At 40.7% G+C, this 25,316-nt stretch overlaps 1 protein-coding gene across 2 annotated transcripts in view; it reads right to left on the bottom strand.

The window, feature by feature from the left end:
• Kcnq5 (potassium voltage-gated channel subfamily Q member 5) overlaps positions 1 to 24,895 on the bottom strand; it is a 524,085-nt gene extending 499,190 nt beyond the window's left edge. For both annotated transcript variants that reach the window (XM_090338552.1, XM_090338551.1), the window contains exon 1: positions 24,421 to 24,895. In XM_090338552.1, the coding sequence (XP_090194678.1) occupies positions 24,421 to 24,833 (413 nt within the window). In that variant the 5' untranslated portion in view covers positions 24,834 to 24,895. The remainder of the gene's footprint in view (positions 1 to 24,420) is intronic.
• Positions 24,896 to 25,316: the final 421 nt, after the last annotated feature.

The following is a 25,316-nucleotide window of genomic DNA, read 5'->3' on the forward strand; positions in this document are numbered from 1 at the left end:
CATAGGGGGAAATCATTTCTAATTTATAATAAATTCCAAGAGTATTTCTAGTAAAAATATTTTTACATCCTACCACACCCCATGTATTGCATTTTTTCCTCCTATGTTTTCTTTTCCACTGAAGCAGTCATAACCTAAGTACATTGCTTTCTAAATACAGACTGTCTATCCATCCATCTGTCCACCCACACCTCTATCCATCCACTCATTCTGTCATTCATTCAGTTCAACTAAAAGAACATTCATTTTGTGCACACCAGATGCTCAGTTTCATATAAGGACTAGGGAATAGAAATGAATGGAATAGTCCTCTCAAAGGAATTTCCAGAACAGATGAAAAGGTAATCGTGTAACTGTCATGGAGTAACACACAAAGTATGGGAACAAAACACTGTGGAAAGCAGCAATTGCTCTGTTCACCTTATTTCCACACAGGTGTTAATACTTGTAAGTACTGATGCAGTTGAGCAAATATTCTCTCCATGTTTTCTTTGTTCTAGGTCTCCTCAAAGGGGCTGGCCTTTCTGTCCTACACTCTATGGGATTAGTCACTGCACATTTCCTGCTCACAAATCTTCCTGAGGTGCTACCTGCATGGTATGTATCTTGTCCCCACAGCACTTCCTTGGGACCGAAATCACTTGAATGTCGGAACTAGTTCTCTGATTTTCAGAGCCAGTGCTCACCATATACTGTGATGTGTGATGGAATTTGGAAAGGAAGGAAAGGCAGAGAGCCTGGCCATTCCCCATTAAGTATTTCCAACCAACCGCAGATTCAGAATACCAGAAAAGACACTCTATCTGTACTGAATAGTGTAGTCTTTTTTTGGGGGGGAGGGGGATCAATATACTCTACTATACAATAGCTATTTACACAGAATTTACAGATATTATGAAAGAATCCAGGAGGGTATCTGTAAGTTCTTTGCAAACACTGTGGAATTTGAGCATCTGTGGATTTTAGTGTCTAGGCAGGAACTTGACTCAAACTCCAGTAGACACTGAAGGACAACTTTATTTGCAAATTTACTCTGCTCTGTCCTACCATGTACATATAACCCTGTAATTGCTCCACTAGCTACCACTAGCTCCTCTGTTAAGGTAAAAATTCAAAATATTCTATCTGTGTCTGTCTGTGTCTCTCTGGGTGTCTCTGTGTTGCTGTCTCTGTCTTTGTCTCTATCTCTGTCTCTCAGTGTCTGCCTCTCCCCACCCCCTCTCTCTCTTGCTGTCGCTCTCTTATGCTCTTGATTCCAGTCCTGAAGAGGAACTTAAAGCCTTACACTCCCACTAGGGTTTTTTTCACTCTACCATTTGGGCCACAGCTTCACTTCTGCATTCTTGCTTATTAATTGGAGATAGGTGTCTAATAGACTTTCTTGTCTAGACTGGCTATGAACCTCAGTTGTCATGTCTCAGTCTTCTTAATAGCTAGGATAATGAGCATGAGCCAGCAGTATCCAGCTAATGTTTTTTTTCTTTTAGATAGAATTTTTCCCCAAGAGGGCAAACCACTCATTTATTCTCCTGGCATTGGAAAACAGTTAACAATCAAGATGGCTAAGCCAGTTTTGAACATATTCTGGAATTTCTAGTTTCCTCTCCTTGGTTTTTATATAGCTATATAAATGTGGATCTAACCTGCAAGTCATCTTGAAACACACACTTGAAGATATATTTGCAATATTTTGATTTTTTCATTTCACTTGGCTGGGCAGTTGTTTAAATTATCAAATAACCAGACTGTACTTATTTATATTGGCTATTTCAAAATGGAGATCCATGAGTCATTATTTTTAGATACTTTAGTCAGATAGTTCAAAGAAAAAAAATGACTAGGGCCAATTATTCAAATAACAATTACTAATTAGATGATCTAATAAAGATTAGATTACTTTTCATTTTTATTTATTCAGATTAGATTTTAAGAAAGGATGCAAGAAAAGGAAACTGGGTTCAACCTTATGTAAGTGCACTTTAACTTTGATCTAACCATTAGCAATCTGTATATAATTTCCAAGGAATGGAAAATAGTATAATGTTATAATAAAGTCATTAAGTATTTAAATCATGAATAAAAATACATAAGAGAATAGAAAGAGGGTTTTTAATAGCAGACTGTCCATTTTAAATATACTTGGATATGTCACTCAACACAGTATTTCTTCAATAACCAAGCTTTTGCCATTTCATTTCTATTTGCCACCTGGTGAATAAAAAGTCTGAAGTTGATGTTGTTTGTGACCTTCGACTCAAAGTGTCATTCCTTACCCCTATTCTGTATTGGTGGTCGGGGGCTTATGCCAAGAACTTGTCATCGGATGGAATTTTCTTCTCAAAGGACATGTTTTCGCTAAACTACACCATCTGAAATGACTACACTTGAAGTAACTGATTGAATTGATTGATTTTCTACACCTATAACTTTCTTCTTCAAAGAAGCATTCTAGTCTATTTCTGTGTCTCCACTTACTTTTCCAAATACAGATAAACAAACAAGACAAAAAGTTAAGAACCAAAAAAAAAAAAAAAACCAGCAGTGAGTAAGAAGCCTCTATTTCCTGAAGTGATTTCAATAAATTGAACAAATGCAGCTGTGGTACTCACTAAACACTATCTTGAAAACGAAGTAAACAACTTGTTCATAGGGACCAGAGGGAAAGACTCTGAAAAAGGAAGGAAAGGGGTGACACTGTCCAAAAAAATTTACTCTTTACCTGACTTACATAACTGTAACTCCTCTGTATATCAGCTTTATTAGCTTCTTAAAAGTTAAAAACCAATAAAAATAAAAGAATCAGTCAAGAACTGCAAAAAATGATGTTTATATATATTTGTCATTTTTAATATATTTTTTATTGTAATTAATAAAAGGGTTACATGATATTTGCCAGATAGAAGGTGCATTAATTCACATACATTGATACCATTTCACATGTCTTGGTACCCATTACCCTCCCCCCACCCCCGTCTTGGTTTCCCCCCCTTCCCTATTATATTTGTCATTTTTATAGTGACTTACAGTGAGGGGCCTGGTGGTAGAGTGCTTGACTAGCATGTATGAAGACCCAGGTTCTATTCCTAGGTATCACATACATAGAAAAAGCTAGAAGTGATGCCATGGCTCAAGTGGTAGAGCTCTAGCCTTGAGAAAGCACAAGGACAGTGTTCAGGCCCTGAGTTCAAATCCAGGACTGGCAAAATAAAAAGAAAGGAAGGAAGGAGGGAAGCAAGGAAGGAAGGAAGCAAGGAAAGAAGGAATAAATTATGAGGATATTAAGTAAATGCATTAGGTTTCCTTGAGCTGCAGGAACTCTTTAGTGAATCTGCAATTCCAGCTTCAAATACTGAGAATGCTCACTGAATATGCACCATTAACTGTCTTCACTGGAGGTTCTGATTCAATTCACCTAAGGCAATGTGTATATACATGTGACTCTTGTTGGGGAGGGGAGTAGCCAGAACTAGGGCTTGAACTCAGGGCCTGAGTGCTATTTCTTCGATTGTTTGCTCAAGATTGGTGCTTTATGACTTGAACCACACCCCTCTTCTGGCTTTTTGGTAGTTATTTGAAGATAAGAATCTCATGGATATTTCTGTCTGGGCTGACATTGAACTGTGGTCCTCAGAACTTAGGCACCTGAATGGCTAGAAGTATAAACAAGAGTCACAGGCACCTGACTTACACGAGACTGTTAAGCAAGCTTCTAAGATTACATGATGGGTGAACCTCAGTAAAAGTAGGCCATCGTGTGTGTGCTCATGTGCGTGCATGAGCACGCACACACACACACACACACACACACACCATGTGTGTGTGCTTAAGGAAATGGTTCTCTTTTTCTATTATCAAAGAGTCTACAATCCAAAAACATTTGGAAACTTAGCCTTTGCATCAAAGTTACGAGGCAGGGACTTCGACTGTCTGTGCCACTCAGGTCTCAGCTTCCTTTGCTGTCACCTCCCATGTATGCACAGCTGGGCATGTGAGCAGGACCAGAGCACTGCGCCAACACAGGCACCACCACACGTCGTTGGTAAGTTTGCACACTGGAAGTTGTGCTCTGACCCTGCCAACAAGCTAATATCCCTGAGCTGCCTGATAGGAATCAGTACACAACAAAACTGGGGCACTCAGAGGTAAAATTGAGTCTTAAACCTCATCAGCTATGTTGGTAGATTGACCGAGTAAAACCACCATATAGTCTTTATCTGAGTGTTTTTATATAAACACTTAAGTATTTTTCTATTCTTTTTTTTAAATCTTTTGAAATACATCACAAAGTACAGACCTGAGGGTAAAATGAATGAGTGGCCGTGCACCCACTGTACAATTTATAGTTCTCCAGACTTAGATCACTAAAAAAAAGAAAGAACAAAGAAAAAAGCCAGGTGCTGGTGGCTCACTCCTGTAATTGTAGCTACTCAGGAGGCTGAGATCTGAGAAATGAGGTTCAAAGCCAGCCAGGGCATAAAAGTACGCAAGACTCTTATCTCAAATTAACTACTAGAAAACCGGAAGTGGCGCTGTGACTCAAGTGGCCGAGCACTAGCCATGAGCTGAAGAGCTCAGGGATAATACCCAGGCCCAGAGTTCAAGGCCAATGTCAAACTGAAAAAAAAATAAGAAAGACACACAGACAGACAGATAGACAGACTAAAAATCACCCCCTCTACTCCATTCATACTGAACATTCACAGATATTTATAACATACACATGCTGGACTAAGCAATCTACAAGTACTGGTCTCCCTGTCTTTGAATACCAGATAGTCTGTCTGATACTATATAAATGTACCTTGCATTGACATTTGGCTATGTAGCCCTTGAATTCATGATCTTCCTACTACAACCTTCCAAATGCTGGGATTGCAAGCATGCACTACTACACTCGGTTACACATTTTATTTTTGCTTAACATTTTGAGTATATACCCACATGGATTCAAATATTCCTAATTCATCCCTTTCCACAACTGATGGTATTTTACTATATCACAATTCCCATTATTTCCTTGCTTTTTCTTTTTTTGAACTTTTTCTCTAATACTGGTAAGGTTGTAATGTGTATTCTAAGTACATTTCAGTGTTGAAGAAATAATCGCCCATGGTGGTCACCCTGGTCTCAGGGCACACAAGATCCTGTGTTCTCCTCTTCCAGCATTGTCAAGAGCCCAACCTCATCCAACAGAGTAACATGGCCCCTGGCATGGTGCTTTGATCCACAATGAGTCTGTTATCAATACTCATTCAATTAAATTACCACAGGTTTCTCAGCATGGTATTTTTAGTGTACCTGTCTCAACTCTTTTTCTTTTCCTTTCCTTTCCTTTCCTTCCTCTTTCCCTTCCTCCCTCTCCCTCTCTCTGTCCCTTCCTTCCTTTCATTCTTCCATAGCTGTACTGGGGCTTGAACTCAGGGCCTCATTTTCTCATTTGGCTCTTTTGCTGGCATTCTATAACTTAAGCCAAACACCCACTTCTGGCATTTCTTTAATTTTTTGGGTAGTGGTTAACTGGAGATTAAGAATCTCAAAGACTTTCCATCCTGGGCTGAATTTAAACTGTGGTCTTCATATCTCAGCTTCCTGAGTAGCCAGGATTCTAAGCATGAGCCACCTGCACCTCGTTAACTGGTGCTTTCTAAAGAGGATAGTGTACCTGGGCTAAATACTGGTCACAGTCACTAGTAACCCCTCACAGTGTGTTAGTCTCAATCACAGAGAACTCTATCCCAGCTAGAAAGTTTAAGCTCAAGGAAGCCTGGGCTGACAGATTTCAGATTACACAGATTATAGTATTTCACTTTGTTATCTGATATATTGGATAAATGTGTATTTGGTTATTTGAAATTGGATAGGAAAGGGGGGAAAACAAGATGAGGGGTGGGGTGGGGGGGAGGGAAATGGGGACCAAGACATGAGAAAGGGTATCAATGTATGTGAAGTAATGCACCTTCCATCTGGTGAATATAATGTAACCCTTCTATTAATTAAAATAAAAAATATATGAAAAAAAAGAAAATACCCTTTTGCTTTCACTGAAGAGCCTTTCTACAGAGACTGCCATCAACTATGTATACCAATAGATAGGTACATGCATTTTCCCTAAACAATCATAGTTACGCAGACATAAGACATCGGTATACAAGCTGTTCCACTTGTGGAAACTGTCATATTTAGTGAGGAAAGTAAACATTTTTAAGCTTTGACTATTTTTATTTTTTGGAGATACATAGATTTACAAAGTTTATTCTTAAAATACATCCACCATTTGTTGCTACACTATTCTTTACAAGCCTTATTGATTTTTTTTTCAAATGAAGGGGTGTTTTCACACATTTTGACTATGTGTACATATGCATAAAAGCATATGTAAAAGACACTGTTCTCAACATTGAAGGAGAGATAGGGTGATAGATGGAATACTGCTGTTAGGAATGGAACTCTACAAACTAATTGAATCATTTTACATTACAGACTAACAATCAAAACAGGGTAAAAAGTCCACAGAGACTACACTACTAATATATCATGGCTATAATTAGATACAGGAATGTCCTCAATATACTTTCTTAAACCACTGTCAGCTTAGCCTTTTGAACCAGGCATATCCTGTACCTGGAAGAAATGGAAATCCCTACAGGAAAACCATAAGATACTTTCTATCCAGGCTTCTCTTTCAACAACAACAAACAAAAACAAAAACAAGGCAGGAGCCACTGGCTCATGCCTCTAATCCTAGATACTCGGGAGGCTGAGTTCTAAGGACCTCAGTTGAAGTCAGCCATATCAGATAAGTCCCTGTGAGACTCAAAAACCAGAAGTGGCTCTGTGGCTCAAAGTAGTAGAGCATGAGTCTTGAGTAAAAGTGTTCAGGGACAGAGGCCAGGCCCTGAGTTCAAGACCTATGACCAACAAAATAAAAAAGAGATGAAGAGGAGAGAGAGGAAAATGGGGGGGGGGAGAGGGACGGAACACAAACAGCTGCCTGTCGTGAGTAAAAAAGAAAAGCAAGCAAGTGCAAGGCCCTAAAATTAAGCTTCCGTTCCAGCCAAAATGATAGTACTAATTTAAGAAAATATGCACAGTGTCAGGTGTGGGTGGCTCACACCTATAATTCTATCTACTTAGGAGGTGGAGATATGAGTATCATGGTTCAAATGTAGACCTGGCAGGAAAGTCCATAAGACTCTTAGCTCCAATACTATAAAAAGCCTTAAAGAGAGCTGTGGCTCAAGTGGTAAAGTGCTAGCCCTGAGCAAAAGATGCTCAGAGACAACATCCCAGGCCTTGAGTTCAATGCCCAGGATTCTCACAAAAGAAAGAAAATATGTTTTTTTTTCTTTTTTATTGTATTTAATAAAAGGGTAAGAAAGAAAATATGTTTACTGAAGGAAGAAATGGAACCTATACAGACTGAGACCAAGAGCTCCAAAGCTCTTGAATACATCTACAATATGGCTGACAGTGACCAAACCAAAGGACTTGTTCTGTGAGGAAGCAGGCAGTCTAGACGCTGGAATCTGACCAAATGTGTACATCATATTCATACACTATTTAATGGCCAGCAGTATATTATTAACAATGATTATTTTCTACTTATTAAGTTTTCATTCTGATGACACATGGTCAGCCCTTAAGCAAGAATATCACTGATCTTGAAGCAGTCCGAGGTTCAGAGCTTCCTGGGAGTTAGGAAACAGGGAAACATGTATGGCCCACCTCACGTTGAGAACTCGTGTTCTATGTCTAATATTTAGTAGCAATAGCATCATTTGAAGATGCATATGGGAATTATATAGACAATCTTTTCCAAGAGCCTGATTCAAGGCATAGTCTCTATGATCAATTTGGCTCAAATAAAACTTTCCCTGGAAATCGCTTCATAAAGTATCTATGACTTGCCAAAAGAATGATGATGGTGGTGGTAAAAGCAGAGGCATAACAGAAAGGGAACAGAAAAGACAAAGCTATCGGTGATGGATGTGGTAAAAAGGCAAGTAGGACAGAAAGGAGAAAGGAAGATATATCATATGTCATTTCTGCCCACAGCCCTATTCCCAATGATGACATCCAACAAGCTTTCTTTTGTTGCTTCTAAGTAGCTTCCGGTCTTACATACATGCATATAGGAAGTATGTGTGCACATGTGCGCATGCATATATGTGTGTGTAAATGTGCACATGCATGCACATGGGTGAATTACTGATCTTCATTATCCAGATCCCGTATTTGCAAAATTATCTCATCAACATTAACTAGCAGCCCTCAAAACTGAGGCAGCATTTTCCCAAACATTTGTAAACACATAAACTAGAAAGTTGTGTCTCTTGTTCCCAGATGAACACTGGATGAGGCTGAAGGACTACTGAACTGCAGCAGCCCTTCCTAAGTACAAAATGTCTACAATGGGCCTGATGGGACAAACACAGATAATACAAGCTGCATCCAGACATACGTTATAGTGTGCTGAATGTTAAGAAATAACAGTATACTAAGTAAGAGCTCCTTAAAAAGAAGAACACACAAAGCAAACTTCTGCTTTCACTAGGCGATCAAAATGCTGGGAGCAAAGGCTTCCAGCACATATCTCTGCATTTCCAGTATAAGCCATGATGCAGTGTTCACTAACTCAGTGTTCTCTGCGAGTCTATCGGTTACAACTGAAATGAACCGTGCAAATCTACTGTATAGCCTTTGTCTTACTTTAGAAAAGTGAATATGTGTATATGTATTCTATATACAATGTCTTACTCTATACTTTGTCTGCTAATACTTCACTTTATTTCATTGTTATTTATTATTTGTGCCAGTACCAAGACTGGAACTCATAGCTTGAGTGCAGTTGCAAGGCTAGCAGTCTGTCCTTCTACCACTTTATCGAAAATGCCACTTCTGGTATTTTGGGTGGCTACATGGAGATAAGAGTCTCACAGGCTTTCTTTTCCAAGTCAGCTTTAGATTTCGAGCCTCAGATCTCAGCCTCCTAAGTAGACAGGATTATCACGATGTGCCACCATGAGCCTAATAATTCATTTTTGAAAGATGTCATGCATATCACCCTCGATGTCTTCAAAGGAGCAGTTTTCCTTCACATGATATTGCTATTGTTGATTTAACTCATTTCTAATGATAGTTGTACATAGTCTCTGAAGCTCATAAATGAAAGAACACTGCTTCAATAAACACTGCTGTGGTTGTATTATTGCAGACTTCACGTATCTGTGAATTAAACAAAATTATGGACCCTGGACCAAACATAAAATTGCCGTGGCTATCTTCAGAAGGCATTAAAATGTTAATGAACTGATTTGACATCAGTTTATTACAAAGGATGTACAAAGGTTGTACAAAGATCTACAAAGGATATAGATTTGCCTTGTGATTTGACATTGCTGTATTGCAGATCCTATCTCAAAATGTTTAACAAATACCAACTAATTAGACTTTCTTTGGAAGGTAGAGTCAGAGTTGAATGATCTCATGGTCTCTTTATATACAGATGGCCAGGGTAAGTGCTTTGTGTTTGTGGACAAATTTGCCCATGATGAGAGCCCGCCTCTTTCAGTGTTCTTTATCTGTTAGTGCTGACTAACCCTCTTCTGTAAGACACAAAGCATTAATTAAGTGCTAAGAGAAAGTGGGCTCTTTCTTTCCATACGATCACCTCCCTCAAGTACTTGTTTGGTCAGTAGCCCAGAATGAATAATACTCAACACTTGATGACAGAAAGAATGATACAGCCTTTCAGGGGAGGAATAGGGCACATAGAATTGCCAATAAAAATTAAATAGAAGCCAGGTGCTGGTGGTTCACACCTGTAATCCTAGCTACTCGGGAGGCCAAAATCTGGTGCTTGCTGTTCGAAGCCATCCCAGGTTAACTTAAAAAAAATCATAAAACTCTTATTGCCAATTAACTATCCAAAAACCAGAAGTGGAGCTGTTGTTCAAGTGATAGAGTATCATGTTTGAGTGAAAAATCTAAATGAGGGTGTTAAACCCTGATTTCAAAGGCCAATACCAGCACAATTAATTAATTCTGCACTTCAACTTTTTCTGAGATTAGTGAGAAATGTATTAAGAACCATATACTACATGAGCCAGGCAAAAGTGGTTACTCTCTGAGCCATGATTTTAGATAACCATCCAAACCCTTTCTCCAAGTATTCATTAGTAGAACCACTGCATTTTAATGATAACTACAAGAGTTTATTTGATACAGACAAAGAAGTATTCGGACCATGAAAATCAAATTCAAGTTCATTTTAAGCATTCATGACAAAATCTTGTGTTTGTTTGTACACCTGATGTTTATCCTCTCTGCTCATGGGTAGAGAGATGAATTTCAGGAGATAGGATTTTGTCTGGATGTTCTAGATCTCAGGCTATTCAGACATAAAAAGGAGTTAGATATGTTTGCCATGGCAGGTTTGGACAGATGAAGAATGACAGATGGGATGACGGGGACTGAGATGCATTCAATTCAATGTGACATGTTGAGTTGAAACCCCTAAAACAAGAACCATACAGGCTCATGCTTACATTCCTACATACTCAGGAGGCTGGCATCAAACAACTACATTTCAAAGCCAGCCTGGGCTAGAAAGTCAGTTGGATTCTTATCTCTAATTAACCAGCAAAAAACCAGCGGGGAGGTATGCCTCCCATTGTAGAGAACAAGCCAGGCTGAAATGGAAAAACTCAAGAGACAGAACCCAGGCCCTCAGTTCAAGCCCCAGTACTTGCACTAAATTTAAATAAATGAAATGAATTAATGTAATAAGCATCAATATTTGTTGGCTACTAGTCATTTCTTAAAGAGGTAATCTTTTTCTGCTGTTATACAGAGTGAAAATATATTAAATACTTGTGGATAAAATATCCTCCGTAGAGTTAACAAACCACAGCACTTAAAATGCATGTCAGTTTTCACATTAAAAACAAAAACACAGGATGCCTTCAAGAGGAATAAGTTTGGGGCAAGACATAGACTCATAAGTATGGTGCTTTCTAGAAAGGCAGTGGCAGGCCTCCTCACCAGTGCTAAATCCAACCATCAGTGTGTGATCTGAGCAAGTGGTTATTAACATTTTTATAGAATGTTTTCTCTTATAGAATGGACAATGTTGAAATAGGTCCCAAAAGCCCTTCAAACTGGACAGATCTTCAGCTTAAGGGTGTCACAGCAGGAGGTTCAGAGGTGTTTTCACATTTGAACTTGAAAAATGTGCTTTAACTTAAGCATTCAGAAATAGAAAAAAAGATGATAAGGTATTTCCTGATTTGGAGGGGGAAAAATACTGTTTCAGGTTAAAGAACTTGAACATACAACAGTCTGTATAGTAATTTTGGTAGCAAAAATAATGTGGTTGTGAATGATGGTATTTAATTAATTCACTTATTTATCTATTGAGCATCCCTTTTTGTTTACATATACCTGTTCTTTGAAGTATTTATTTCCTTTAAGAGGTTAAAAAACATTCAACAATGAGATACAAATCTAAATGGTTGTTGTTTTGCACCAATTGTGATTATATAAGGAATTTCTGAACATGTCTGGAGCCTGGCACTGGTGAGTCACCTGTAGTCCTAACTAATCAAGAAGGAGACACCTGACATCCTACTTGGAAGCCAGCCATTGCAGAAAAATCTGCGAGACACTTACTTCTAACGAATCAGCAAAAAAAAAAAAAAACCCACAGAAGTGGAGTTGTTATTTGAGAGGCAGGGCACCAGCCTTGAACAGAAAACTCGAAGCAAAGAGCGCTGAGGCACAGAGTTCAAACTCTAGTTTGACACACAATACACACACACACACACACACACACACACACACACACACACACACAGACATAGCTTGTCTCATAATTTCCACACTTACAGCATGGTCCACTTTAGAAGGGTTTCAATTTGACCAAGGCCATACATGTTGCATGTATAGGACTTCTACGACATTTGTATTCCCTTTAATTTAGCTACACAGCCATTATGATATGATGGTTCATCTGGTTTTTCAAATTTTCCTGCACACCACTGTTAAGAGAAATTCACAAACACTAAGTCTTCTACATGATAATATAAGAACTCTATCTGATATTTGGATTTTTTTATTTTTGCCAGTCCTAGGGCTTGAACTCAGGGCTTAAGTGCTGTCTTTGAACTCTCCTCAAGGCTAGCTCACTACTACTTGAGCCACAGCAGCACTTCCAGCTTTTCTATGTATGTGGTACCAAAGAATTGAACCCGGGTTCTTGCTAGGCAAGAACCCTACAAGTAGGCCAAACTCCTGGCCCCATATTTGGATTTTTTAAACATGGTGTTTTGGGGTTTTTTCTAAAATAGTTCCATCTAAAGGAAAAAATCATTTCAAATTCATTTCTCAACCATCAAAGAGTAATGAATTTGTGAATTGGGAAGGTTGATCTTTCAAAAACCAGTCGCTAAATATCTGATTATTTCTGTATTTCAGAAAAATAGGTAGCTATTTATAAAGCTTACAGAACTCTAAGAAAGCCTACCCCTGTGTTTTCTAAATTTGAACCTAATTTGAACCTAACTTTGCATGTGTCCCCTGGGCAGGTGGGAAGCATTGAAACGTAATAATATATGTACTGGTGTCTCACACCTATAATCCTAGCTATTCTGGAAGCTGAAATCATGAGGATGAAGGTTTGAGGCCAGTTTTGGCCAAAAAAAAAATCTGTGAGGAAATAAATAACTAGGACAAAAGCATAGTAGAAGTATGGTCAAGTAGTCAAGCATGCTAGTCAAGTAAGCAACCTGAGTGAACATAAGACAACTCCTGAGTTCAGACTCTAATAACATCAAAATGAAAACCAGAGGAAGAGGAAGACGAGGAGGAGGAGGAAAAAGAAGAGAGGAAGAAATACAGCCAATAATTGATTGTTATGAACAAATCCCTTAAATATTCTATCATGTGCTTTGGGAATATATATTAAGACTATAATGTAGAAACAGAGTTTAAGCCAATGAAAAAGAACAAAACCTGTTTTAGCTGTTATTTTGGAGTAAAAAAAAGAATATCCATGGTTGGATGCAGTGTCTCAGGCCTGTAATTCTAGTTACTTAGGAGGTTGAGATCCGAGGATCATGAAGCCATCCTGGGCACTAAAGACCTGGAGACTCTTATCTCCAATGAATCACTAGAAAAGGGGAAGTTGGGCTGTGGATCAAGGCGTAGGGAAATAGCCTTGAGCTAAAGAGCTCAGGGAGAGCGCCCAGGCCCAGAGTTCAAGCCCTATGACCCACCAAAAAAAAATCTATGATCAGGCCAAGCATTTGGCCTAGTGGTAGAGTGCTCGCATAACATGCACCAAAGACATACATGGGTAGCCTTGGCTAGCTACCACATACACAGAAAAAGCCAAAAGTGGTGTTGTGGTTAAATGGTAGAATGCTAGCTAGCTTTGAGAAAGCTCAAGGACAGCATCCAGGCCCTGAGTTCAAGCATGAGTTCTTTCTTTCTTTTTGCCAGTCCTGGGGCTTGAATTCAGGGCCTGAGCACTGTCCTTTGGCTTTCCTCAAGGCTAGTGCTCTACCACTTGAACCACAGCACCACTTCTGACTTTTTCTATGTATGTAGTATCTAGGAATCAAACCTGGGTCTTCATGAATGCTAGGCAAGCACTCTACCACTGAGCCAAATGCCCTGTCCCAGGAAATATATTTTCAATGTGTTCCGAAGACACCGTATATACCAGATACTCATGTGCTGAATGAGTTAACAGAAGATTAGAAATCAATTCCTTAGGGGAAAAATGGGGGGAGGGGATATGGGACTAGTTGGGTGTTGGTGCTTCATACCTATAATCCTAGTTACTCAGTAGGCTAAGCTGTCAGGATTACAGTTCAAACCAGCCTGGGCAGGAAAACCCAGTAGACTCTTGTCTCCAGTTAACAACCAAAAAGTCAGAAGGGAAGCTGTGGCTCAAACGGCAGAATGCTAATATTCTTGGGCAAAATAGCTAATGGATAGTGCTCAAACTCCAAAACTTGCACAAAAAGAAAAAAATCAAATATTAAACATAATAGAAGCTTAAACTGTATGCTGAAAATCAGAATTTCCTTTGGTTGAACTAAACTCTTAGGTTATTGTTCTTAAGCCATTTCCGGGAGAGGGTCTCAGCCCCATACACATTATTATGAAGTGGCATCTTTCTTTTCTATTTTAAAAATATTTTGGAGTAAATTAAACATACTCAGAATGTTTTATTAACTTAAACACTGAGTTTAACCAGTTTAATTACTACTGTTTAGAAATTACTATGATCAATGGGAACTCCTGTGTTTGATTTCTGTGTGGGAATGCCCTGCATTGAACACTCAATCACCTTCACAAGCAGCTGAATACCCAACTTTGGAATCTCCCAAAGGGTCAAGATAACTGGCAATTACTGGTCGGTACATCCTTTCTATAGCAGCAGTCACTAATCACCACTGGACAAAAGCCAGACACTGCTTTGATTCAGTCAGTTCTTAGACATGTTTGGGGGATATATTTGTGATGGAGTAAAAAATAAATTAATACCACTCAATTTAAAAGAAAATCTTTAAGGCAAATGACTATGTCTTGTTTATAATTTACTCCTATAATTCCTTGCCCATAGTCTTGTACATACCGTGAATTCATATTATTGTGGTTCTTTGTGGTTTTTACGAATCAGAATGCTGAGATGTATATCCAATGACTTGAAACAGGACAATTTAAAATCTCATTCTAGTTCACTTCTTCCCAATGCATTTGGGTCTGGGAGATGTAAGGCTCCTAAATGTCTTCCCTCTACTGTCTTAAATATAGTGTATATAGCTGTTAATGTATATGTCTAGGTTACAGATGTGAGCCATTGATGCCCAACCCTGATCCTTGTTGTCTATAGTACTAAGCCACTACTTACTTCATAATTGACAACTTTGTGAATCTCTTGGGACACTTGGTTTCTATAACCACCGCACCACCGTTTTTTGTTGTTGTTTTTTTTTTAAAAAAAAAAAAAAGAAAAGTATTTTATTTTATTTTATTTTTGCCAGTCCTGAGGCTTGGACTCGGGACCTGAGTGCTGTCCTTAGGCTTTCCTCAAGGCTGGCACTCTACCACCTGAGCCACAGTACCATTTCTAGCTTTTTCTGTGTATAAGGTACCAAGGAATTGAACCCAGGTCTTGGTGCATGCTAGGCAAACACTCTACAACTAGGCCATGCTCCCAGCTCCTTTGAGGATCTAGTGATTCTTTTTGTCTCACTTTGTACTTCGTTAAACCCTTGTATCTTGTACTCATCTTTGAGAGGCTAGTATGCTTCAGGTTACCATGTTTCTCCTGCTTTGTTTACTCTTTGCTGCTTCCTGTACCATCCTCCTCAAGCAGATTACCCTCTACAACGAAAACCACATTTTTACCTCTCATATTTTCCTCAACCTTCTGTTTCATCTGCATGCCTGGTCTCAATAAAATGGTTTGCCATCTGGAACTATCCAAGAAAAGAAGCTGGAAATGACCAATTGACCTTCTTTTATCATCTGCATTGGATTATGTGTTAATACATTTCAATTTTATTACCATGTCTTTTCCATTCTGCTACCATTTCCCAGTCTACATCCTAATTATCTCTTGTGTAGGTTGGAATAAGCTTCAAAACTGGTCCTCCTTGTCCAGTTTTGTCCCTTTTGAGTCATAAGTCATAGAGCTGATAGAGTAATAAATCTAATAAAAAAATCCAGTGATAGTTGGGTATGGTAGCATAAGCCTATGATCCCAGCACTCAGAAGGCTAAAGTTGGAGGATGGCAAGTTGGAGGCTAGCTTGGAATATGTATAAAGAGGTCAAGTCCAATGAGACTGTATCCCAAATAAATATTAAACAAAATCTACTACAGTTATTACCTGTCAAAGTCTTATATGTCTCACAGATAGCCCAACATTCACAAAATAAAATCCTAGTTCTTTACTATGCAAACATGGAAACAGCACTCCACTGCATTAGCTCTGAGTTTATAAAAAATGTATTATTTCCTCATATATAATTAAATTTAAACATCTTTCAAATTATAAGACAGTCTTTATGATACCCAGATTAAATGTAAAATCTTTTTTATTTCTAAATTGCATTTTATTCAAGTGCCTCATTTTACTTTTATAGAATAAATCAAAGAGAAATATGAATAGTTTCACTGACATAAAATCTCTTCAAAAAGATGTCTACAGGTTGGTTCAGCATATCTGGAATATACATGCACACATATTCATATGTATGTGACAGAAAAAGTTCAAACTACTAAAAGTAAGAAATGATGAATTTAACATAATTTAGGAAGGTCTCACTCTTCAAACTTATGAAGAATTAGCAGGTATGCTTGAAATTCTGGGACTCATCCAAGCATCTCATTGCTTCTGAAAAAATGCAATGTGTGGCCAATTGGTCTCCCAGGTTGCAACCAAATAAAACTTCAAATAGCATCCTCATAATGGGTTGAAGAAAAAGAAAATTAAATTGGAAACATAGACAAGTCATTAAACATAACTATGTGCTGTGGGTGTCTGACAATCGGGCTTCTGGTTGTTTCACACCACTGGTCTGGGATCAAACATGCTCTGCTGGCATTTTAATCTGCCAAAATGACCATTTGCAATTAAAAAGTAAAACTGGCATTACTTCATTGCAAGTAATTATCAAAAGGCTGCTGGCTCTCTGCCTTGTTTATAGTATTTCTTGTATCAGGATTTTATTCCATTTTGAAATCTTTTCAAGAACGGTGGCGACATTGACTAAGATACACTGTACTCATAAACTGATATGCTGAATTGAGACCCACTACTCAGAGCTAGATAATAATGGCATAGATGAAAATGGAAAAATATACTTTTTCTGTGTATTATTGCTTTTAGGCTATACTATATTCAGCATTTCCAATAAGTGTTAAGTATCTTCACATTTTGCAATATTTCTAACTGCAATAAGGTCCTCAATTATTGTACCTTTGTCTATTTTTCTAAGATTAGATTGATTTGAAGGATGTGAACATACTTTTGTTGCATCAACTAAAGAAAGATAAATCACTACAAAGGCTCTCCAACTCTAGGGGAAATCAGTGATTTTTAAGGAATTTGGAGGAAAAATAGAACTCAAGCATCAATTTCTAAACACATAGATTTAAATTGGAGTGAAATTTCGGTAAAAATAATAAAGCAATTAATTGTATCTAAGAGTGTCAGATACAGACAGTGGCTGGCAAGGGTAACATCCCATCTTCCACAAGGGAACCAGTGGAATATTTTGAAGACTGCGTCAGTAAAGCTGTGGAGGCCCAAGGAGGAATGTCTGTAAGATTCTTACCTCAACACAAAGACTCAAGTGGAGCTGTGGCTCAAGTGGTAGAGCAGCAGAGTCCAGACCCTGAGTTCAATACACGCACGCACGCACACACGCACGCACGCACACACACACATCATACTATGTACCTAAGAAAGTTCTGCTTGCTGATTCAAAACCCACTGGAAAAGAACTGTGTTTAGTTCAAAGCTGCGCTTGATCCTTTTCAACAGCAACCCAAATGACTCAAAAACATCTAAAAAAGAACATTCCCAAATGTGAACTTATGGATACAATGCCTTTTTACCAATCATTCATGGTATTGATGCCATTTTGTTCTTCAAATCCGCGGGTTAGATCTGCATTCTCATACCACATGTGGGAACTGGTGAAAACCGTCGGTCAATTCTGTATCTTAACATTTCCATTAACTCCAAAGTTATTGCCTGCATTTCTGTTTTTTTTTTCTTTTTTGGGGGGGGGAGCATCATGGGGCTTGAACTCAGCCTGGGCGCTGTCCCTGAGCTTTACAGCTCAAGGCTAGCACCCTACCCCTGGGCCTGGGCATTGTCTCTGAGCCCATCAACTCAAGGCTACCACCCTACCCTTGAGCCAAGTCCCACTTCCCATTTTCTAGAGGTTAATTGGAGATAAGCATCTCAGGTCCCTTTGTGCTTGGGCTGGCTTTAAATCTTGATCCTCAGATCTCAGTCTCCTGAGTAGCTAGCATTACAGGCGTGAGACAGCAGTTCCCTGCTTGTCTGTGTTTCTTGGACAGGCTTCTCTCATATTATTAAACCAGCATAGGGCACACTGAGAAGAGTCAATAGATATCTGTAGAAAGAAGTTGTAAGTTAAAGCATGCAGGACCGAATGAAAATTTTATTTATTTATTTATTTTTGCCTGTCCTGGGCCTTGAGCTCAGGGCCTAATCACTGTCCTTGGGCTTTCTGAAGGCTAGAACCACAGCACCGTTTCTGGCTTTTTTGCTATGTATGTGGTACAGAGGAATGGACAGAGGTTTTCCTGCATGCTAAGCAAGCACACTACCACTAAACTAAACTCCCGGTCCTGAATGAAAATTTTATAGTGGCTTCCATCTTATGATAGGCTATAATGACTCCATCTTGAACTTAAGGATTTATTTCCTAAGCTGATGAAAATGCAGGTCAAAATTTTATCGGATTGCATCATTCTTACTTTCATCACTGCCCAATACTACCGACAGGATAAAGACCCAATTCCATGGCTAGTATCTGAGGTTTGCGAATGTTAGGGATGTGACTTTTCTTCTTTTCCATGCCAGGACTAGAACTTGAACTCAGGATTCTGAGCTCTCCTAGCTTCTTCACTCAAGGCTCTTCCACTTGAGATCCACCTCTACTTGCAACTTCATTTGCTAGTGAACTAGATAAAGATAAGAGTTTAATGTATTTTTCTGCTTGGACTAGATTTGATTCATGATCCTCATCTCTCAGCCTCTTGAGTAGCTAAGGTGACAGGTGTCACCCACCTGTTCCTGGGGACATGAGACTGTTTTAACATCTGTCCTCATCCTGTAAATTCTCACAAGCACTTACAATTACTGTGCTGATTCACAATTCCAAACTTTTACACAAGCTTTTTTCTCTTCACCGGGATTGTTCATTCCCCATTTTATACAAGTGTAAATTAAGTATTCCTTTGTGTAGTTTTTCTCTAAGAAGATTAATGACATTTCTGCATTTATCTCCTCCATTACCTCTTCTTTTCCCTCCTCTAAAGAGCACAGATACAGTGTCATACTTTATCATGTGGTTATAATCACCACATGCTAGAATCATTTCCATACTTAAAAGTAGAGGTCGTTTTCTTACTAATTTGGGAATTAACACATACTATCATTAATATTGCCACTCAGCTTTTTAAAAAAAAATGTAATTTATTGTCAGGATAATGTTGTAGAGGGATTACAGTTACATTCCTCAGGTAATGGGTACATTATTTCTTGAGCATATTTTCTGCTCATGTTTTTGTCCCCCTTTCCATCTCCCCACCCCCTTCCAATTACCTTGTTTTTCCCCTTCCCTTCCCTATTTCAAATAAACATATATACAATATACCAGGTAACAAACTCAGATACAGTAACTACATGAGATTAACCATGAGGCCACTTAGCTTTTTAGAAATAAGTACATGTACAAATGAATAAACAAGTGATAATAACAGAAAGAAGGCTGGGGGCGGTGGCTCTCACCTGTAATCCTAGCTACTCAGGAGGCTGAGCTCTGAGGAACAAGGTTCAAAGCCATCCCAGCCACAAAACGACCAGAGATTCTTCTCCAATTAATCATTAGAAAACAGGAAGTGGGGCCTGGCACAAGGGTAGGGTGGTAGCCTTGAGCTGAAGGGCTCAGGGTTAGTGCCAGGCAGAGTTCAAACCCCAAGATCCACAAATAAATAAATAAATAACAGAAAGATGTAAGGTAAGGGAATAATACATGATTTGTATTAACAGTGTTCAATCACTCAGGCCTGAAATCCAGATAACTGGGAAGATTATGGTTGAAGACCACCTTGGGCAAAAACTTAGTGAGACACCACCTCAATCAGTAGCTCAGTATGGTGACACATGCCTGTCAACCAAGATACACAAGACATATAAACAGAAATATTGTAGTTTCAAGACTTAGAAAAAATCATATTAAGTGAAGTAAGCCAGACTCAAAGGAACATAGGCTTAATGGTTTCTCTCATTTGTCATAATCAGTAGAAACTTTGGACTCTCCTAGCAGAGATTTACAATAGAACAAAACCTAGATACATAAGGCCATATAGGATGAGGCTAAATGAAAGGACCTCCAGGATATAAAAACAAGAGCCATATAATGTGTGATTGTTTTTCTTAATGTACTATTCTATTTCTCATCTCTTTTGCTGTCCCTTGGTTATCTCATATTGTTACAGTATCTTACCTTGTTATCTGATATATTGTATATATGTTTATTTGTTTATTTGAAATAGGATAGGGAATGGGGGGCAAACAAGATGAGGGGAGGGAGTGGGGGTGAGAAATAGGGACAAAAACATGAGAAGTGGTATCAATGTTTGTGAAGAAATGCACCTTCTATCTGGCGAATATAATGGAACCCTTCTATTAGTTACAATAAAACATAATAAAGACAAAAAAGAAGAAATATTGTAGTTCCAGTTACCCTAAACAAAAATGCAAGATCTTATACCAAAAATAACTAATAATAAAAGGACTAAGTGCGTGGCTGAAGTGGAAAGGTGCCTGTCTAGCAAGTGAGAGGCCCTGAATTCAAATCCCAGCACTGCTCCAAATGAATAAATAAATAGTTGCATTTTTTTTACTTTTTTTTTTTGCCAGTCCCAGACTTGAATTTGGATTTTCTCAAGGCTAGAGCTCTACCACTTGAGCCTCAGCACCACTTCCAGTTTTTTTCTGTGTTTGTGGTACTGAGGAATCGAACCCTAGTCTTCGTGCATGCTAGGCAAGCACTCTACCACTAGGCTAAAACTCCAGGCCGTGCATTTTCTTTTTAAGAAATAAAAACTTCCATTTAGAGCTATGGTGCCAGAGATTCTTACTAGAAGGTCCTTAACAGAAGAGAAATGATCAAACACTGGATAATACAATCATCCTATGCAGAGGTCTAAGAACCAGTAGAGGTGGGAAAAACAAAGGCCTTCAAGAAATGTATTATTAAAATACTTAGGAGTAAATAAAAATCCTCCTGAAAAGGAGAACTAAGAAAGGTTGAACAAAGAAAAGTCAAACAATGTACAAGGAAATTAGTCACCTTATATTTTTAATGGTTGGTCTAGTAAACTGAAGAACAACTAAAGGCAGGAAACAAAAGTACTCATAAAACCAAAAGTGCAGTAATGACACTGATCTTCTAATCCCAATTCACAGGCTATAAGAAAGTATTTCAGACATCTCTTATTGGCAGGCTGAGATAAATACTTATGCATACACACATGCATCCTCGGGCCAATACTGGAGCTTGAGCTTAGAACATGGATCCTTTCCTTTAGCTCTTAACACCAGGCTGATGCTTTACCACTTGAACCACAGCTCCGTTTACCTTTTTTTCTGGTTAACTGAAGAGAAGAGTCTCACAGACTTTCCTGCCAAGGCTAATTTCAAACCACACCCTCAGCTCTCAATGTCATGATTACTTAGGATTCCAGGCCTGAGCCACCAGCACCCAGCTTGGAATAAGTACTCTTAAAACCACATTTTATATCATTAAAGTATCATTGTAATAATGAGTTCTGCATATTTAACAGAGGTTTTTCTTTACCTAAAGCATAACTTTAAATACACTTTTCTTGTTTCTTGGCAGTATAAACACTGGTCTACCAAGTAAATTCATCCCTGAAGTGCCTCATTAATCACAGTGCACTTGTTTCTTGGCAGGAACCTTAATATGCTACAAAAACTGTTATTAAAGTAAGATTTGGGGATTCCCAGGCTGGCAGGGAATTAGTTAGTTACACCTCTTCTAGAAGTGATTTTCTTGTATTTTTTGCATTATTAGTGGTCTTGTTAGATGTCCAGCTCAAAGCAACATTGATTTATTAATTTAATGTGTAAAGTCCAGCTATTCAAACACCCATTTAAGCTGGGTGCCGGTGGCCACCCAGCTACTCAGGAGGCTGATATCTAAGCACTGTTGTTCACAGATAGGAAGGTCCATGAGACTTATGTTGAACTAACCACCAAAAGGCCAATATTGGTGCTGTGGCTCAAGTGACAGAGCAGTAGGCTTGAGCAGAAGGCTTAGAGACAGCCCTGAGTTCAAGCCCTGAACCATCAAAAGAAAACAACCAAGGATAAAATCAATAATTAATTTTTCAATGAAATACACAAAATCACAAGCAGCCCTTGTGCTAATGTGTATCTAGCAACTCTAGATATAGTAATTCACACATTACTGTTTCCTATTGCTGGAAGTGTACGAAGCAAAACATCATGTTCTTAATATCAATTTGTGCTGTTTTTATTTCATATCAACTTATCTTTTCATTTCTAACATATCAACATATGCCATCATTTATATCCTATCAAAAAAAAGCATGGCTAGACTGAAAAAACCTGACAGGTAGGGAAATACCCGAACCTGAACCTTTTCAAAAATAATTTGTTAAAGTGTGCAGATGTTTTAGGTTCTTGAAAACCTGTTAAAAGCCAAGACTTGGAAATGAAAGCATTGCTTTGTGGGAAGTTCCATACTCGTTTTAGAGACATGGAGAAGGGATGTCCGGTTTGTGGCTTGTTCAGCTATCAGTCATCTCCAGCTCTCTTTGCATATCACCAGAAAGGAAAGCCATCATAGTGAAAGTTCCAAGCCATATGTCAAGTGTCATTATACACATTATATATTTGCTGCCAAATTAGGTATCATCATTGCTAAATTTTGAGTTTATTCTGAAATAAGTCAAAATAGCTTGTTGGGCTCATTAAATAATAGAGCGATTATATACCAACCCAGGGAAGGCATGCTTAATATATATCAGTGGTGTTTCTCTATGATGAACATTAATTATAGTATCTACATCCTAAAGTAATACGGCTCTTCCTCAGTGAATGGTAGACCTTAATCCATTTCAGTGTAATAATGATGTGAAATTGGTAGAAATAATAATTCAAGTTGCATGGAAGCTTTCACTGAATCCTACAAGCTCACACCAGTCTAGAACTGTAAACTTTTCCAGACACTAGAGCCACATGAATTGTAGAATCCACAGCTTCCTGACTCCTGGGCAGTCAAATTCTAGGCTTAGTACTTACCAAACAAGCTTTCTCCGTGTTATTAAATATATATACATATATATATTTCCTCCATATTGATACTAGCCCATCTCAGATGAGGACATGTACACATGACACAAAAAGAAATCAGGTTACTGTGTTCAAAGCATATTTTCCTCGGAAACAAGGAACGAGTGGGTGATTGCCACTTTCTCTAAATATCTTCTATCCGTTTATATTTCATTTTCACATAAAGAAGGTAGAATAAGGATTGGAGAGCCAAAAAAGCCAACATGGAAAAGAGGAAGGGACTTCAAACAAACAGAAAAAGCAAGAATCAAACAGGGTGTAAAATGTCCATCTAAACCTGAACTCTTTACAGGAGACTGAATGAATGGACCTTGTGGGAAAAACAGTAGTAAACTTGAAAGGTTTTAAATGCCTAAGGGAAAAATAAGCATTTGCTTCCAATCATCTTCTCATTAAACATTCTCTGCTAGAGGGCAGGGGACACACACACTCTCTCTCTCTCACATGTCAGAGCCTCAAGTGCTGGCTTCCTCCCGCCCCCCTCCCCCCCCACTGCCTGGGCAGATTCCGGGCAGACGCGGCGGGTTTGGGCTTCTGGGGTCACACCCGGGCGCCCCGCTCCCGCGCCCCACGGCTGCCTGGGGGGTGCCCGCGCTCGAGCCTGGCTCACTCTTCTCGACCTTAGTCACCATCTCTGTGAGCAGAACTGCTCCGTGCACTGGTGAGACCTGCCGTTGGTGGCCAGGCGTGTTTCCGGGCGCCCTCAGAAGCCAGCGGGCTTGCTCCACCGACGGACCCGCAGCTGCCCCGCGCCGCCCCGGGGACCCCAGGACCTGTCTCTCCTCCGCCATCACCCCGGGAACCCCTGTAACCGGCCAGCCCAGCCTCCCGGCGCACGTCCCCGCTTCGGCTTGAAGTTCAAGCTAGCTCTCCATCTCCTCGCTCCCCAGGAACGGAGAAACCTAAAATCCACCTTCTTCTATCTCGGGGTGCCCCAAACAACTACTGGGGGCGCCGCCGGACCGAGGGGACGAGGCTCAAGATCCAGAGATGGGAGGGAGCTGGAGCGAGGGAGGCGGAAGGTCCCCAGATCACAAACACGTGCAAATAAATAAGAAGGCGAATAGTAATGCGAATAATCATAATAAAGCAGCACGTGCGCGCGCTCTCCAATGTGAGCATGTGTGTGTGCGCGCGCGCGCTTCCGACCCCCGGGGCGCGGGCTGGGAGCGCACCCGTGGGGAAGGGGACCCCGCGTGGCCCCGGGGGAGGGGGGCAGAGGGGGCGGCGGGTACTCACACGAACGCGTGGTAGACGAACGCCCAGCCGCGGGGTCTCTCCAGCACGTTGTAGAGATAGTTCTGCACCCGCCGGTACTTGACGTTGCGCCGGCAGCTCTGGCTGCTGGTGTAGGACAGCGGCTTCCCCAGCAAGCTCATCCGGGCCCCCTGCTTGCCCCGGCGGCTCTCCCTCAGGCCGCCGCCGCCGCCGCCGCCGCCGCCGCCGCCACCCAGCGTGGCCGCGCGGGTGCCCAGCAGCAGCAGGCCGTCGCCCCTGGCGGCGGTGGAGTTCAGCAGCACTCTGCCCCGGCCCGACTCCACATCCTTCATGCCGCTGCCCGGGCGCCCCCCGCCCGCCGCGGCCGCCGCGCTGCTCCTCACCCACAGCCCGGCGGCGCCGCCCTCCTCTCCACCCGCGTGGTGGCGGGGCATGGCATCACCACGGGCACCGCGAGGGGGCCGCCCGCGCTCGCCGGGGCGCCCGCGGCCTCATGTGCGCCCGCCCGCCCCGCCGCTCTCCGGGAGGAAGCGGGTGGCCGCCGACGGGGCGCCCCGGCGGCCCCCGCGACCTCCGGCGAAGGAGGGGGGGCGGGGCGGGGCGGGGTGGGCGGGCGCGCGGAGGAAGCTGTGGGCACCCCCACCCCCCAATTTCCAGCCGTCCGTAGCCTCCACTCGGCGAGGCGGACCTGTTGGGGGCTTCCCTCGGAGAGGATTCCGCCGGCTCCCTCCGCTTCCCGGGGGTTACACCACTGGCTGCTTCTCCAAGTCCCCCCCCCACTCTCCGCCTCCCCAAGCCACGAGTGGGGCGTGCGGGGCGCTCGGGGCGCGCTCCCACGCGCGCGCACACCGGCCGCACCCCCTCCGCCTCCGCTCCTGCCCCCGAGTCCCGTTCGGGGAGTTGGACTTGCTTTCCCC

This window comes from Megascapheus bottae, chromosome 8 (genome assembly GCF_031878675.1).
Source record: "Megascapheus bottae isolate mThoBot1 chromosome 8, mThoBot2.hap1, whole genome shotgun sequence".
NCBI classification, from domain to species: domain Eukaryota; kingdom Metazoa; phylum Chordata; class Mammalia; order Rodentia; family Geomyidae; genus Megascapheus; species Megascapheus bottae.